At 35.3% G+C, this 16428-nt stretch overlaps 1 protein-coding gene across 1 annotated transcript; it reads right to left on the reverse strand.

The window, feature by feature from the left end:
- Nucleotides 1-5994: 5994 nt before the first annotated feature.
- On the reverse strand, nucleotides 5995-7749 carry LOC129752414 (acetylcholinesterase-like). Its single transcript, XM_055748198.1, has 2 exons — nucleotides 7254-7749; nucleotides 5995-7194 (listed from the first exon to the last, which is right to left on the reverse strand). Exons 1-2 carry the CDS (start codon nucleotides 7719-7721, stop codon nucleotides 5995-5997), a joined length of 1668 nt encoding a protein of 555 aa, XP_055604173.1. The 5' UTR covers nucleotides 7722-7749.
- Between the last annotated feature and the right edge of the window lie 8679 nt (nucleotides 7750-16428).

Consider the following 16428-nt stretch of genomic DNA (forward strand, 5'->3'; position numbering starts at 1 on the left):
GGATACGCTGGGCGGGACATGTTGCGAGAATGCCGGACGACTGTCCTACAAAACAGGTGTTCGCTACGAATCCGGTAGGAACAAGACGAGCGGGGGCGAAACGAGCGAGGTGGTTAGACCAAGTGGAGCGTGATCTGGTGAACGTGGGGTGTCCGAGAAATTGGAGAACGGTTGCCATGGACCGAGTGAATTTTAGGAATTATGTTCGTCAAGTTCTGTCGTGAGACGGAATACTATGTAAATAAAATAAAATAATGTTCTTTGAAAAATATCTTACTTTCGTCGATTTGTATTCATTTTACATGGGGCTGTCACATTAGTTTGCCCAACGGCTTACTTATACTAATGCACCGTGCAAAAGCCCTATTTCGTTCGATCCTGACCGAAGCAAAGTTTGTAAAAACAAGTGTCTAAAAAAAGGGATATTTGTGAAAAAAAATACTAGATTTTGAATCTTAAAATTGCGTCGAGTTCCACCGAGTTCCACGCTAGTTTTATATGGTAATGATTCCTCTCAACACCAAAAATAAAATCCACATTGGCTGATGGTGCGAAAATTTGCGCAATTTGATAAACTTCTCTTTGAAAATCGTTAATATATTTCACTAAATGCTTTCTACAGCGCTTCAGCAATTTCAAAACACATCGTAATGTACTTAAAGATTGTAGATCTTAACTTTTTTTCAACTTTGTTTCGAAGACTGAAAATGGTTTTGCCTTACCTACAACGATCCAGGTTTAAAAAACTGTTTTTTCAAGATTTCATTTTTAATTTCATTGTAACTCCTTAGAATAAAATTGTAGAACTTTGACTTGTTCAGCAAAGTTATGTATTTTGTTAAGATAAACAACTTTGTAGAAGAAACCAAAGCTCTAAAATGCTTAACAAAAAAGTTAGCGTTTTTATCTTGCTATTGGTGGACTCCTCGACTCTATATTTTATTTCAAAGTATGCGCCTTATAAAATTATGCAATACTGTCGAAGACATCAAAAGTCTATCTTTTCATCCATGAGCGCTATTAATTTAGTTCCGCTAGATTGATGTTCTATACCAGTGTGCACTGTTTTAAAACGAAAAAAAAACAATGTCACCTTGATGTTCCAGGGATGCGCCTTGAAGTATAGTGTCCATCTGACCACCGCTATAATGATGTCAGTTCGCTCTATTGCTGAATCATATTTGAATAAGCGGGAAAAGTTGTAGTTTTAAATGAAGAATAAATAAAATTTCTCTTTCTTGTGAATCGTCCCCCAGTTAAGTCGCATTTTTCTTTACCCATCCGAAAATGGTCTACTCAAACAAACAATATTCCCATTGGATTTCCTACTTGTCGCGCTACAAAACACCCTGGCATCAGCTTTGTCGCGCTTTCCAATGCGCTCAGCATGACAGGCAGCGTTGCCAACCTTCCAGATTTTCTCTGGATCTTCCAGACTTTTTGGACTTTTGCCAGACATTTTTTTAGGTTTCCAGACTTTCAAACTTTTGTCATTTCTTCCAGACATTTCCAGATTTTTGAGTTTCGACATGAATTTTCTGACAAAACAATAAAAATTCAAAACTTTCGTTGCAAAATGGTAGGAAATTATTTGAATTAGTAATTGAAGAGTGAGGAATGCCACGAAGATGGTAGTAAAACAGGAAGTAAAGCAGAAAACGTAGAACCGCCGACATCATCACAATAGTCTCAAGCATTGATAGTGTATAGAATGTATGGTTATTTTGAAGTAATGAGTGTTATTCCCTAGACTGCAATATTGCGTGGCGACAAAAAAAAAAGGTCATCACCTATAAACAGGGACCGAAAATAGCACGAACACAGTACGTGCAACACAATTTTTGGACACGGCATACTGAAACGAAATCGTGTTGTGTTTGTGTTGTTCAAATTAGTTGTGTTGCGGATGATACGTAACACAGTCTACATAAAAAACATTGTGTGCAACATCGAATCGAAAGTGTTGACACAGATGACGTTGTGTGCGACACTTGAATGTTGCACAGCACATTAATTGTGTTGTGTTCAGTTTAGACACAGTGTTTACAGAACGAACACAAATTACTTCTTATAGCTATGGCGGCACAACTTTCCTCCCGTATGTTTAGGTAACGTGCCGCTATTAAGCCTACCCCTCTTCTAATTGTTTATGAAATTGAAGGGACGGGTTGTTACACGGGTTTATCGGACAAATGGCCCTTTATCTGAATAAGATTAATTATCATGCGTACTAAACTGAAATAACTATATATTTTTCCGAACATGCACTCATTCTGAACATACACATGAGAATTCGAGCCTTGCAATGGCAGTCAAAATTTTAAACAAAATTGTTAGGGTTTCTATACGACGGGCAGGACGGCTTGAATTTTAACATTTTCATATGTGATGAAAGAAATTAGAGAAACATGAACTATCAAAGAACGAAAGAACATAAGCCGTAAATATCATGAAAATTTCGAAAAAGATACAACGGCTCACCGACAGGACTTGAACCTGCAATCTCCGCTTCGGTACAACGGCGCGTTAGCCAATTCCACTACGGTGGCTAACGCGCCGTTGTACCGAAGCGGAGATTGCAGGTTCAAGTCCTGTCGGTGAGCCGTTGTATCTTTTTCGAAATTTTCATGATATTTACGGCTTATGTTCTTTCGTTCTTTGATAGTTCATGTTTCTCTAATTTCTTTCATCACATATGAAAATGTGATCATTTTCAGGTACAAAGATGTACCAAGCGATTTCATAACATCAGTATTGATTTGAATTTTAAATTTTATTATTTAAAAACAATTTGTTCTGAATTAACTTCATTTGAATGTATTTTTTCAAATCTCAACTTTTGTTAATATTTTCCAATCTAAATCATCGGTGCAAGAAAAAGTCAATATTTCAATTATGGTGAAAGCCGAAATCGATCACCGGTGCCCTCCTTAAAAATAATTAGTTTGAAGCAAGTGTTAATAAGTTGTAGTGCCATTAGTATTCCCAGCGTCAGTAAGGGTTGTGGCAGTATGTGCAATGCGGAAAATGGATGCTTTGAGACCTAATTCAAAAATTGTTACTTAGCGCATTGAGACATCTTACGAAATGAAGAGAAAAGTAAGTGAAATGTAACACTTTGGAAAACTTTTTATGTTTGGTAGTATAATGGCGAACAAACACCCAGTTTCTCAAGCTTTTCAATGCTTGTCCGCATAACTTACACGTACCTACTTTATTTGCAAGATCAATGTTGAATAGATCCTGCCCGAGGAGACTCTTCGCGCGTTTTCCCGATTCTGACATTATATATACACTAGCTGCTCCCATACGAACTCCGTTTCGCTTTGAACATGGAATATGTCATGAACACTTTGTATGAAAGCCAAATGCCAAGCATTTTCCAGATGCACTTCTGAATTCATTGTTAAGAAATAATTGCAAAAATACTGAACGATCACTTTGTCTGTCGTCTGCTGCTTAATTTGAAAACAGGAATCCTTTGACCGTTCCAAAAAACCAAGTGTTTAAATTTTGACTAAATCATTGCATAACAACGCAATTATGGCCAAAAACCTAAACCCCTTTCGGGGGCTCTTATGCAATCTTTGATGACTGAAATCGATTGCCCTTCCCTCAAAACTCCCGTGTGCAAATTTTTAAAGCAATCCATTGTATAATAACGTAAAAATTGCTAAAACCAGTTTTAAATTTATATGGACGACCCCATTCATTGACCCCAGGCAAAACATTTGACATCTGAAATCGATTGCCCGTCCCTGAAAACTACCGTGTGCAAATTTCCATTCCAATACGATTTATAATAACGACGATATTGCAAAAATAATGTAAAGTTGATATGGACGACCCCCTTTGCCGGCCCTTTACACTAAATTTAATACCTGAAATCGATTGCTCGTCTCTCAAAACTGTCGTGTACCAATTTTCATCTGAATCCGATGTATAATAACGACAATATCGCATCAACAGTGAATAGTTCATATGGACGACCCCTTTGGCCGACCCCTGATTTTAGTTTGGATAAGTGAAATCAGTTGTTTGTCCCTAATAACTACTATGTGCAAATTTTCATTCCAATCCGATTTATAACAACGTCAATATCACTAAGATACTGGAAATTTTTTTATGGACGACCCCTTTTTCCGGCCCTTACTCTGAATTTGATACCTCAAATCGATTACACGTCACTCAAAACTGTCGTGTACCAATTTTGATCTGAATACGATGTATAATAACGTCAATATCGCAAAAACACCGAACATTTAATATGGACGACCCCTTTGGCCGACCCCTTACACAAAATTTTACACCTGAAATCGATTGCTCGTCTTTCAAAACACTCATGTGCAAATTTTCAACACGATCCGATGAAAAGTAACGTCAATATCGCGAAAACAATATTTGTGTTCTATGGACGACCCCCTTCAGAAGGGGTCATCCGAAAATCTAAAAATATTTTTCATCATTCCTGGTCCTAATGAACAACCATGCCAAATTTCAGACCTCTAGCTCTTAAGACGGCTGAGTCTATAGAGGACAAACAAACAAACAAACAAACAAACAAACAAACATACAGAAATTGCTTTTTATATATATAGATAAAAGAATCTAGAAAACTGTGTTGCTTTTCAAAAACACAGTGCCGTTTCCCAACACAACACTTTTGAAAACTGTGCTGTGTTCGTACAGCAAGGCACCCAAATTGTGTCATGTTACAATAAAGTGTTGCACACATTTTTTTTTGTATCAGGGTTTTATTAAGGAGAGAACGAATAACTTTCCGCTTTCATAGCCCATTAGGGGTCCAAATTGTAGCCCGTAACAATTATATTAGTCACATAGAAGTCAATGGCAACACCCGAATATCAACATTGAAATCAACAAGTTGTCAGCAAACATTTGGGGACATTCTTTGCTAGCGTACATTCAAGGGGCAATTGGGTTGAGCTAGCAACCAAGAAATGTTTCGTTTTTCTTGCAAAAAAGTGATCCATGATTGTGTGGAATTTGGTGGATGCTGTAAAATTCATAGGTCACTTTTATTTTGCCAAATATTATTGAATTTTCACGTTTTATTCGCTCAGTTTCATTTGGAAATTGTTAACTTGCCCTTTATGCTTATTTTATTGGAATCTTTGGAATACTCGTATAAGGGACTTAACGGTTTAGGATGTCAACCTTATAACATAGGAATTTTATGCGGATTTTATGCGAATCCCAATTTTTTTAAATTTTGATGTTCGAAGGACTACTAAATGGAAGGAAGTAAGCTACTAAATGTTTCTCCTTTTTCGTGTGACATGTTCGCCGTTTCATGAATATGGAACATGCACTAACATCACAAAAGGGCATATCTTTATAAATCAAATGCAAAGACTTAGCCATCTTGAGACCTAGGGAGGTGAAATTTGACATGGATGCTCATAAGAATCAGGAATGATGAAAAATATTTTCAGACACTCGGATGACCAAATTTTAAGGGGGTCGTCCACACAAGACAAATGTTGTTTTAGCGATATTGGCCATATTGTAAATCGGATTTTAACGAAAATATGCCCATGAGTGTTTTAAGAGATGAGTAATCGATTGTTTTTATCAAAGTTAGGAACAGGAGTCGGCCAAAGGAGTTGTCCATATCAACTGTTTAAAGTTTTTGAAATATTGGCGTTATTATACATAGGATTGAGATGAAAATTTTCAAATAGGAGTTTTGAATGATATGAACTGTTCATGACATATTCCAAGATGAAAGCGAAACGGAGTTCGTATGGGATCAGCTAGTTATCAACTAAACAGTTATTGTAGCTTGGAAATTGTTGAAATGTATAATTTATATTGAAATTTAACTCAGAACAACTTTAAGCTGACTCACAAAGGATTCTTTTTGAAAAGGGTAAATTCTTTCATTTAAAAAATTTCGTCTGTGAAAGTTGGAAAACCTCGTGCTTCAAAAAACCTCGGTCATAAATGATAAAAACAGGGGTATCAGAATGTTTATTTATTTTCACGATTTTTTAAACTTGGAATGTAAATATTTCCCATATGTCCGTTATACTTCTCGTACAAACCGTTCCAAAACTCCATCCGCTTTCGCTCCGGCATTCGAACCATTCCAACTTGATCACCAATGTCGAGCAGCTCCAGTTTCAGTTCCTTCGATTCCACCGGGACATTTTCAACTGGTCGCCATTTAAACCGCAACAGCTTGTCACTTCGATTCGAGGGAGTTGGATCCCCGTATTTGGCGAAGTTGGTAAACATTCGAACGACAATATTTCGCATTTGGTAGGCTGGAGACGATTCAGGAACATCCGTGTTCATGATAACAGAGCTAAACAGGTAATAAACTTGATCGATGTGAGATGCTCCTTTGATGTCTGTACATGGCACCAGAGCTTTGCCCTTATTCAACTGTCCGTCGAACGAAAATCTGTAACCGTAGAGTTTGGCGTTATGTTCGTATTTGGACCACAATTCCTCGATGACCGGATATGCGATAATATATTTATCGGATAGTATATCTACCAACTGTGGAAGCGTCTTACGACTAATGGATTGATCACCGAAGTAGAACTTTCTAAGCTGTTCCCCGACGATTCTAGCTTCCGGACTGTGGAAGTCCACATTCAAAGTTCGGGTAAGAAAACGTTCCGGTTCCAAATTGTAAACGTCCAGCTGCTTCAACGCATCAATCAGCACTATCATGCCCTCTAAATCATTATAACCCGCAATAAGTGGGATCCCAATAGCATCCGGTTGTTTCATTAGCTCCAGTGGATGTTTTGTGATGATTGAGTCCACAGAGCGTTCAGTCTCAATGACAGGAGAAAACGGAAACAGCGAAACACTCTCGATTGTTTCTTCTCGCTTAGACAGGACCGAAAACTGAAGTTGAACCAACTTATTGGCCGGGGTTCTTTGGAGAATCTCCAAAACTTCCTGATCACTTTTGGGGTCATAACCTAAGAGCCGTGCCATTTTTCTTGCCTTTTCCTCGGGTGCTTCCTGGTGACCAAAATCGGAGAACACTGAACCACTGCTTAGGATACCCTTGTGGAAGTACTTCTTTGACTCTTTGTTTAGACAGTGTAGATGTACCGAAATGGATCCGGAACTTTCTCCAAACAGGGTCACGTTGTTGGGATCCCCGCTGAATCGAACAATGTTCTGATGAACCCATCGGAGAGCTAGACGCTGTAATTGGAAAATAATTAAAATTGAAAAAATGGCTTGCAGAGACTTAATCAAGTTACCTGGTCTTTGAGCCCAGCATTGCCTTCAATCCCAGCTTCCGGAAGACACAGGAATCCAAGAACTCCCAACCGATAGTTAACAGTCACAACTACCACATCTTCCTGAAGGATATAATCCGGCATATATCGGCCACTTCCTCCATGTCCACCCATCAGCCCTCCACCATGAAGAAACACCATCACCGGAAGCTTCCTGTCTTCGTCCAGCCCTTTGACTCCAGGAAGTTTCGGAGTATAAACATGCAAACAGAGCCCGTCCTCTTCGCCGGATATCTGTTTCGTAAACATATCCATTCCCATGCAATGTCTCCGTTCCCGGGTACAATCCAGGAAGTTGGTCGGAAAACGCTCCAGGGGAACCGGAGAACGGAATCGCAAATCGAACACCGGAGCCATGGCGTACGGAATCGATTTGAAGTAGTAGTAGGGATTTCCATTCGGTAGCAGATCTTTTCCTCCGTAGATCATTCCTTGAGACACTTGAACTGTGATTCGATCGGAGGTCTGAAAACGTAAAAAAAAATAAAATTAATTTTTTTTATCACATTGCAAGTTTGAAAAATGTCTAACATCACTCCATTTCTTCAAATCCTCTTTTCTCATGGCCATTTTTGGTATTGATTAGAAAATTAAGGATCAGTTCTTAAAATTTGGTTGTTAGTCTCCTCCAAAAGCCAAAACTAGACTAAACTTGAACCAACGTTCTAAGCACGTAGACAAGCTAATTTTGACTATTTCAAAGCAAGCAGGGTTAAACGTGTTGAACTTTGAACCTAGACAGCTCAAAATGCGTTCTAGAATGCGTTTGATTACGCACGCATTTACATAAATAGCAAACGAATCGAAAAGTTTGATCACCTGGTGAGTTGGCATTCGTAAATGTTTACCTGAAATTATCAAAACATCACTAAGGAAACATTTTAAAAATATTCAGTTTTAAAAACTGAGTTTCATCATTTTAAGTTCTTTTTTTTAAATTTCATCGAAAAAAGGCATTGTTTCATTCCATTCCATGTCCAAAGAATCTCTCACTAGATGCAGGTTAAGAAAATTGGCTTCTGTTCCTTTTTTCTTAACAGATCCTTTTTTGCCAACAAAACTGTACTTTTTTCATTTGGCTGTTTCTCGCTGAAAATACCTGCGTAGCATAAATTTGTTTATAACGGGTAAAAATTTGCAGTTACCCTTCCATGCGACTTTCTAACTGTTTTATGAATCCCAAGTCCTGGGAAATTCGGCCTCAACCAGTCAAAGGAAAAACCTTCAACTCATCATTTATGATGGCCTCTATCGGAATATTAAGATGAGCAAATTTTTTGCGAAAAAGTAACGGGTTCCGTTATAGGGGTAAAAAAGTCTACTCTTTCGTCGTAAATTGCATACATCTAGTATTTCTCTTAAAAAGAAGCCGAAAGCCATATAACGATCAAATGATTTGCAAATTTGCTGCCGATGTGCAGGGAATCCTTTTTTTGCTTCTATCGTTATTTTGCGAATCACGCAAATTCGAAGTAAGGAAAACAAAACTTGAAAGCGGGAAGATTGAGGTAGGAAAATTTACCGTTTTACGACTTTTCGACGATTGAGCAGATTTTTTTTTGCTAAGAACCCGTGAGGATCTTAACCTTTTTTTTTCGCAAGGATAAAGTCTTTTTTTCTGTCGGCACGTTTTGGTTGCCATGATGAGGTAAAACAGTTAACCGATCGCATGGCAAAATAACTGAAAAACGGATGATGGAGATACCTAGTTCGGTTATAAAATTTTACAAAAATATTTAAAAGGATCGAGCATTGAGCAAATTAGGCTCTTGGATTGGCTATTGATCATCTTCATTCAGTCTAGCAAGTTAAGGTTAATTTTTTTTCGTTTTCAGTAATTCCGATTCTCAAATTTTATCACCGCTCATTGAATTTTGATATCTATTTTTTTATGTAAAAATTGGAATTTCGTTATTTTTCTTTAAATTAGCAAGAACTTGTTTGAAAGAATATCCCAATTGTAGAGTTTCTCCTTCCTTGATTTTCATAATTATTTCAGCACAATTATACCGGTTACCTTTCATTGATTTTTATGTTTGATTTCTGGATAACACTCAATAATATCCTAATTTTAGGAGATGAATTTTCAACACCTGAAATAAATATATAAGATAACACTAAGAAACAGCATTTTTGACGTTCATGTTTTCAGAACCAATTTTCAAATAGTTAAGCGTTCTTAATTCGTTTAATTTTTTTTGTCTGATGTAACTGGTTTTGGCAAAACAGAAGTTTAAAATTGTCATATGATTAAAATAAAATTAGTCGATGAAAATTAAAAAGCAAAAATTTAATAATGAGTTCAAAACTAATTTCACAATAAGTCCAAAAGTTAAGAATTCCCGAATCCCAAGAAACGATCGTGAATCCCGGAACCCAAAATATAGAGCTCAACCTACTGTCGATGATGTAGATAAATATACACAAATGCTGTACAAAATATTCTAAAACAAATACAACTCCCTCAATTCGTTACTTTTTTCTCCCACGGTAGACTTTTTGGCCGCATCGCACTTTTAAAACCGCATATTGCACATCCGTGTTCATCAGAAAACCAAAATTCTTACATATTTATTTAGTCTTCTTCTCAGATTTTTATACGACCTTTATTGAAAAAATGGGTCAGATTTAGTAAGGAAATAACTTGTTATATGGATAAGATTTTGAGTTCTTGTTTTTCTTAATATGGTTTCTAAATTATTATGAAACAAATGGTTTTGTTCGTTCGAAAACTTAGCATAGAAAATATAAAACGATAAATGATTTAAAAAAACAATGAGAAGAATTGAAATGGTCCGTTTTACAAAACTCAATGTTAATTATCTCCGGTTCATTCAAAATTATTGACATAAAATGACAATACTTGTAACAAAATACCTGAGAATTTAGGAGACTTAATGGATAAAATAAAGTCTATCCAACTATCTTCTTTCGTTAAGGAAAAATCTTTCTCAAATTTTTCAATTTTTTGCAGCAAAAAGCAGTCAGTTTTGTTGGTTGATTAACTCATACATTTTTGCCTTTCTTTCAGAAAGGTATAGTTATCGGTCGATTTGGGAGATCATTAATTATGGGTCTTAGATATACCTTTATAGGTACCTATCGAATCAGCTCGGCGAGTTCAGACGATGTCTGTGTATTTGTGTGTATTGGTGTGATTTTTTGTAAACTTTTTTGCATGTTTTTGCGAAGCTGGGCAATACAATAAAAATGATTTTTATCTTAAAAAATTTGTTTTTTCTTCTTCTTCGATCTATAAAAGAAAGAAAAAATAACAAAATAGTTTGAAAAATAAATTTTCATAGTAATTATCATCAAATCATCACTCCAAAAAACGTGTCAATTTGGCTTGCTAGCCACAACCAGGAATCACTAAAATTAAGATTATCGTATATATGACGTCAAATTATACGTGACGTCATAGATACGCGCTTGCTAGCTAAAACTATGGTCCTGTCGATGTGTGGAAGGGAGAACAGATAGGCTTCACTCCCACTCAGGTTTAATGTCATCGTGACAGAAACCGTGTGGGAGGATGACGACAGTTCAAATTTTCCCGGCCAATGGATGACTTTTCATTTTAATGGTTCAGATTGAAACCGAACCATATCAAAAAATTTCGGAACCGAAGCTCCGAAATATTAAACATAAAAATGGTTTTCACCAAGGGGTACGACCCCGAAATTAATGAAGTCGTTGATGAGTAGGTCATGCCCACACTGCATGGTACGAAAGCGATAGTAACTTCGGAAAACATTATATTCAGAAACAGATTGCTCTGAGAAGGGGAAAACAACACGGGTACGCGGACGATGTATGCACATCCTCTCATCTTCTCACGTGCCGTTCGTGCTAAGGAAGCTTCTTCCTAGGCACGAACGACAGGAGAGAATTTCGCCCGTGGAAGCAAATCTAATTAGACAAATGCTACTCAATCCTCTCGAGCTTTAAGCTCTCGGGCAAATTCCCTTTTCGTTCCCTTTTCTCTTCAGATCTAACGTTGCGCAATGAAAGCTTTTCGTTCGCATAGAAAAACCTGTGCAATTGTTGCGTTTTGTTGTTGGGGTTGGTGTCTGACGAAAACGGCTTGGGAGTCAATCCAAACAGTGGCGCCACCAAGTTCTCCATGGTAGTGTTTGAAGCATTTCGGATTTTTTTTTGGAAAGGGCACATAAATACGAATTAACCATTTTGGCCAGGCTGGCCAAGAACAAATTGAACTAAATTGACAAAATTAACAAAACTGACAAAATTGACAAGATTGACAAAATCGCCAAAACTGAAAAAGTTGACAAAATTGATGAGATTGACAAAATTGACAAGATTAACAAAATTGACAAAACCGACAAAATGACAAAATTGCCCAAATTGACAAAACTGACAAACTTCACCAAATTGACAAAACTGACAAAATTGACAAAATTGACAATATCGACAATTTCGACAAAATCGACAATATTGACACAATTGACAACATTCACAAGATTGACTTTATTGACAAACTTACAAAATTGACAAGATTGAAAAAAGTGATAAAATTAACAAAATTGACAAAATTGACCAATATGTGAAAACTGACAACATTCACCAATTTGACAAAAAAGACAAGATTTACAAAATTGACCAAATTGGCAAAACTGACAAAATTCACCAAATTGACAAAACTGACAAAATGACCAAATTGCCAAAATTGACAAGATTGACAAAATTCACAAAATAGACAAAACTAACAAGATTGACAAGACTGACAAAATTGACAAGATTGACTATTTCGACAAAATCGACAATATTGACACAATTGACAAAATTTACAAAACTGACAGAATTGACAAAATTGACATGATTGACAAAATTGCCAATATTGACAAAATTGACAAGTTTGTCACAATTGAGAAGATTGACAAAATTGACCAAATTGACAAAATTTAGAAAATTGTAAACATTGACAAGATTGACAAAATTGACAAATCTGAACAAATTTGAAGTAATTGTTAAAATTGACAAAAATGACAAAATTGATTAAATCGACAAAATCGTCAAAATTTACAGAAATCGCAAAATCTCAATATTGATTGAATCGACGAAATTGAAAAATTTGACCAAATTGACAAAACTGACAAAATTGACAAAATTGACAAGATTGACAAAAACGACCAAATTGACAAATTTTACAAAATTATTATAATTGACAAAATTCACAAAATTTATCAAATTGACAAATTTGACAAAATTTACAGAATTGACAAAATTGACAAGATTGAACAAATTGACAAAACTGAATCAAATAAACAAAAATTACAAAACTTATAAAATCGACAAAATCGACAAAATTATCAAAACTAGCAAAATCCATAAAATTGACAATATTTATTAAATCGACAAAATTGGCAAATTTGACATTTTTGACAAATTTGACAAATTTGACAAATTTGGCAAATTTGACAAATTTTATCTCCTATAGTTTTTTTTCATCCCCTATAGTTTATTCCGTTTGAGAGCTTCATTTAACGAAAATCATTTACAAAAGTGATTTTTGTAAACATTCTACCGTTATGGATTAAAACACGCAAAACAAATATGTTTTGAATCTGAAAGAAAGGCTCAAATCCACTGTTAAGTGTATTAAATCGGGTTTTTTTTTCTAAGTACACTGAATAACTTACTGCCCATTTTTCGAATATAGAGATTATCACTAAACCATTATCAGTTTAACTGGTTACAACATGAATGTTGAATGAAGGTTAAATTTTTAATAATATTGAATAAGGGGAAACATGTAGAAATTTAATAAATATACATATGTATGTTTGGTTTAGTTTGTTTTCGTAGAGGGTTCAACTATCCTTTTTTTTCATTTTTCCCGGAAACCCGGAAATTCCCAGGAAAAGGATGTTCAGGTTTCCTGATTTCCGGGAACGGAAAAATTGCTGGGAAATGAACACTTCATTAAACGTGCTGGATTACACCCGCACATATTTGGCTTGGGCAAATCCTAGTTATTTTATCTTAAAACCTCTCAAAGTCTTCTGCCCTTTAATCGAATAATATCCCGGCATATTTGGCCACAACTTAGGAATTATTTATTAAATCATGATATCAAGATTAAAAATTCTAAAAATATTATGTTTTTATCAAAACCTAAGCAGATTTTTGATCGTATTCACTGCCGTTCCAAGCAAGACCATGTGACTATTGGTTCATTTTCACTTTTTGCTGGAAACACTCTTTCTTATAGTGTTTTCGTTTATTGGCAGTGGCAACCTAGTTACCCACGAGCTTTGCCCTAACTGCTGTTATTATGTTCGGTTATTAATTCAGAAGTCCACTAGTTTTGCCCGAGATTTGAACCTCAAGCAGGCGGTTGCACCCTGTAAAAGTTGTCAGTGTTGGGGGTAAGCATAAGGGTGAGTATAGCAACCATATATTTGCATCGTCCCGGGTAACGATTCTGTTTGTTTATTCAGAAAAAGTTTTGCCCCGCGCGAGTGGAGATAAACGAAAACGGCATTAGTGTTTACTGTAGAATAAAAACACAAACAAGTATACTTTGTTTTGAACTTATACGAAATTTTCATCAAGGTGGTTGTCTCTATGTTGATGTTTCTACGCAAAAATGTCACACTAGAGAAAATTCTATGAAAAATGCAAATTTTATCAAAAAAAATCTCTTAAGATGATTTAAACTGTTGAATATATCTAATTTTATTCACTGAAAAGAACACTAAAATAGAGGGTGGAGGAGGAGCGAGAAGCTTTGAGTATTTTATTCAGAGAAATTTTCACAAAACACTTTTCGGTAGGCACTACTTACAGGATTCCATACTCAACTATAAATTTTTATGAACAAACGTATTTCTTGAACTACGGTTTAACTTGAGTTTTTGGGGAAAAAGAAACTATACGAGCTTTTAAAGTGCTAGAATAATGGTAGCCGTGTGACAGTTTTTGGTAGAACTAGCATCGGTATGCGTTCTGATTCTACGCAAAAGTGTCACACGGAGCATTTTTGACTCTAATTTGCTGTTTTTTGTAAGAAATGTAACTTTTTTTTTGGCAGAAAACATTGTAAAATGATGAACTTGAACTGTTCACTATGAAAAAACTGTCGGTGAATGTTTAAGTTGAGCGAAATATTGGAAATTTAGCTGAAATTTCAATCGCGTTTTTCTCGTTTGCACGTTTTTCCATAAGGGACGATCTTGAGTTTTCATTTTGTTTCTGCATATAAATTGGAAAAATCTGGACAAAATCTGTGAATTTTTCAACAACATCTGAGCTACCGTGCTCAACCAAACCTTTCCTAGATTAAACGTTCAATATCTTTTCACGTCTGGGTAAAACCGAGCAATCTTGCAAGCTTACTGCAAATTTATTATAGTTTCTGAAATCACTCCCCATTCAAGTCAATAGTTCCGCAAGGATCTGATTTAAGGCCCCTTCTTTTCATACTGAAAACGATATTTCCTTTATTCTCAAAAATCTCAAAATGCTTATTTATGCCGACGACATGACGCTCTATTTGGAAATAAGAAATGAAGAAGACATCAGCATGTTCCAGAATGAAATTCACATTTTCTACCTGTGGTGCAAAAATTGCCTTCTGAAGCTCAATTTAAAAAAAATGCCATTCAATATCACTTAGCAGAAAAAGAACAACACCGAACATCACAGTTATATTAAGAGATCCGAATGTAGAAAAATGTGAACGAATCAGGGATTTTGGAATTATCTTAGACTCTAAACTTACTTTTACAGACCATTACAATACTATCATCCATAGAGCAAATAACATGCTGGGCTTTATAAGGCGCATTTACTTTAATTTTCAAGACCCATACACAACAAAAACCTATGTAAGGTCTTTACTGGAATATTGTAGCGTTGCAATGCAATAGTTTCATTTGTAAACGATTTCGTTTCGCAGCGTATAGACTCAAAAGAAATTCAATCAAATTAAACTTTTGTGTACCTTATCGGCAACTCCAAAATCGAAATTTATTTTTTTTCTTTAATCACTATCGCACGAACTACGCGAAAAACGGACCAATAAATCGCATGATGCCCTCTTACAATCAACACTGCGAAACCATTTTACAATGTCTCGGCATAAACTCAAACAAACTCTAAAGAAAAATTGTAAAGCAGTCACTGCTTAAACCTATTCCTAAGGAAATGTAGATGTATCAAACTGTCTACGTCACGGTTGACGAAATTAATAAAATAAATAAGTAAATAAATAAATAAATAAGAAAAAAACGACCAAAGAAACAATATTTCAAAATTAAAAACAATTGGTCGATTAATATTATTTTTCTGGAAACATTCAAGTAATTTAATGTCATTTCAATGTTTTGGGGATGATCTTTTAATTAATTGTCATATCCAACTTTTCTTTTCAAAATACCCAAACATAATTAAATATCGTATAAATTTGGAAAGAAAAACTAGAAGAAAACTCCAATAGCTTTTTTTCGAAAAAGTCAAAAGTAACCCTTCTTGTATTTGAGAATGATTCCTCTTGATTTTAAACTTTAATTTAAATAACTATTTAAGGCTTAACTGAATTTAAAAAAAATATTAACTATCAATTTATACTTCACTTTTTTCCGGAATTTTCATCCATTAGGATGATTCATCTCTTATCCCAACTATCAATTTATGTCAATAGATATAAGATGTGACTCAACTTATATTTTTAACATTTCTTATCACAATCAGTGCATTTCGGTTCAAATTTCTTTTTAATTTATTTATATTCTGCATTTTCTGACCATTTTGAGCGTTTTTATTGAAATGTCCAAATTTTCAGAGGAGTAGGCGATATTAAATTGTCAAAAGTGTTTAAATGGTATGGGCGAAATAAAGTTTAAAAGTGTGCATCGGATGATCCGTGAATTCCAGGTGATTTTTTTTTGCCTGGGTAATCTTGGGTTTTAAAAGGAAGTGCTTAATTGGAGGAGTGTCTGGAAAAGTTGTATAAAGGTATTTAGTCGCTCGAAGAAATTTGATTTAGTGCAGCAGTTTAAAGGAAAATAAGTGCGATCGGTGTATAACTCGTAAACGGCTAAAGGTGTCGTAGAAGTGGAAAAATAGAAAATTGGTTCCCAAGCAACCAAAAGTCGCGTTTTTACTTAAA

This window comes from Uranotaenia lowii, chromosome 3 (genome assembly GCF_029784155.1).
Source record: "Uranotaenia lowii strain MFRU-FL chromosome 3, ASM2978415v1, whole genome shotgun sequence".
Lineage (NCBI taxonomy): Eukaryota > Metazoa > Arthropoda > Insecta > Diptera > Culicidae > Uranotaenia > Uranotaenia lowii.

Coding starts and splice junctions, on each gene's coding strand:
- LOC129752414 (XM_055748198.1), bottom strand. CDS start 7,721: ATGATCTACGGAGGAAAAGATCTGCTACCGAATGGAAATCCCTACTAC. Junction 7,195..7,253: donor ATGCTGGGCTCAAAGACCAG/GTAACTTGATTA, acceptor TTCCAATTACAG/CGTCTAGCTCTCCGATGGGT.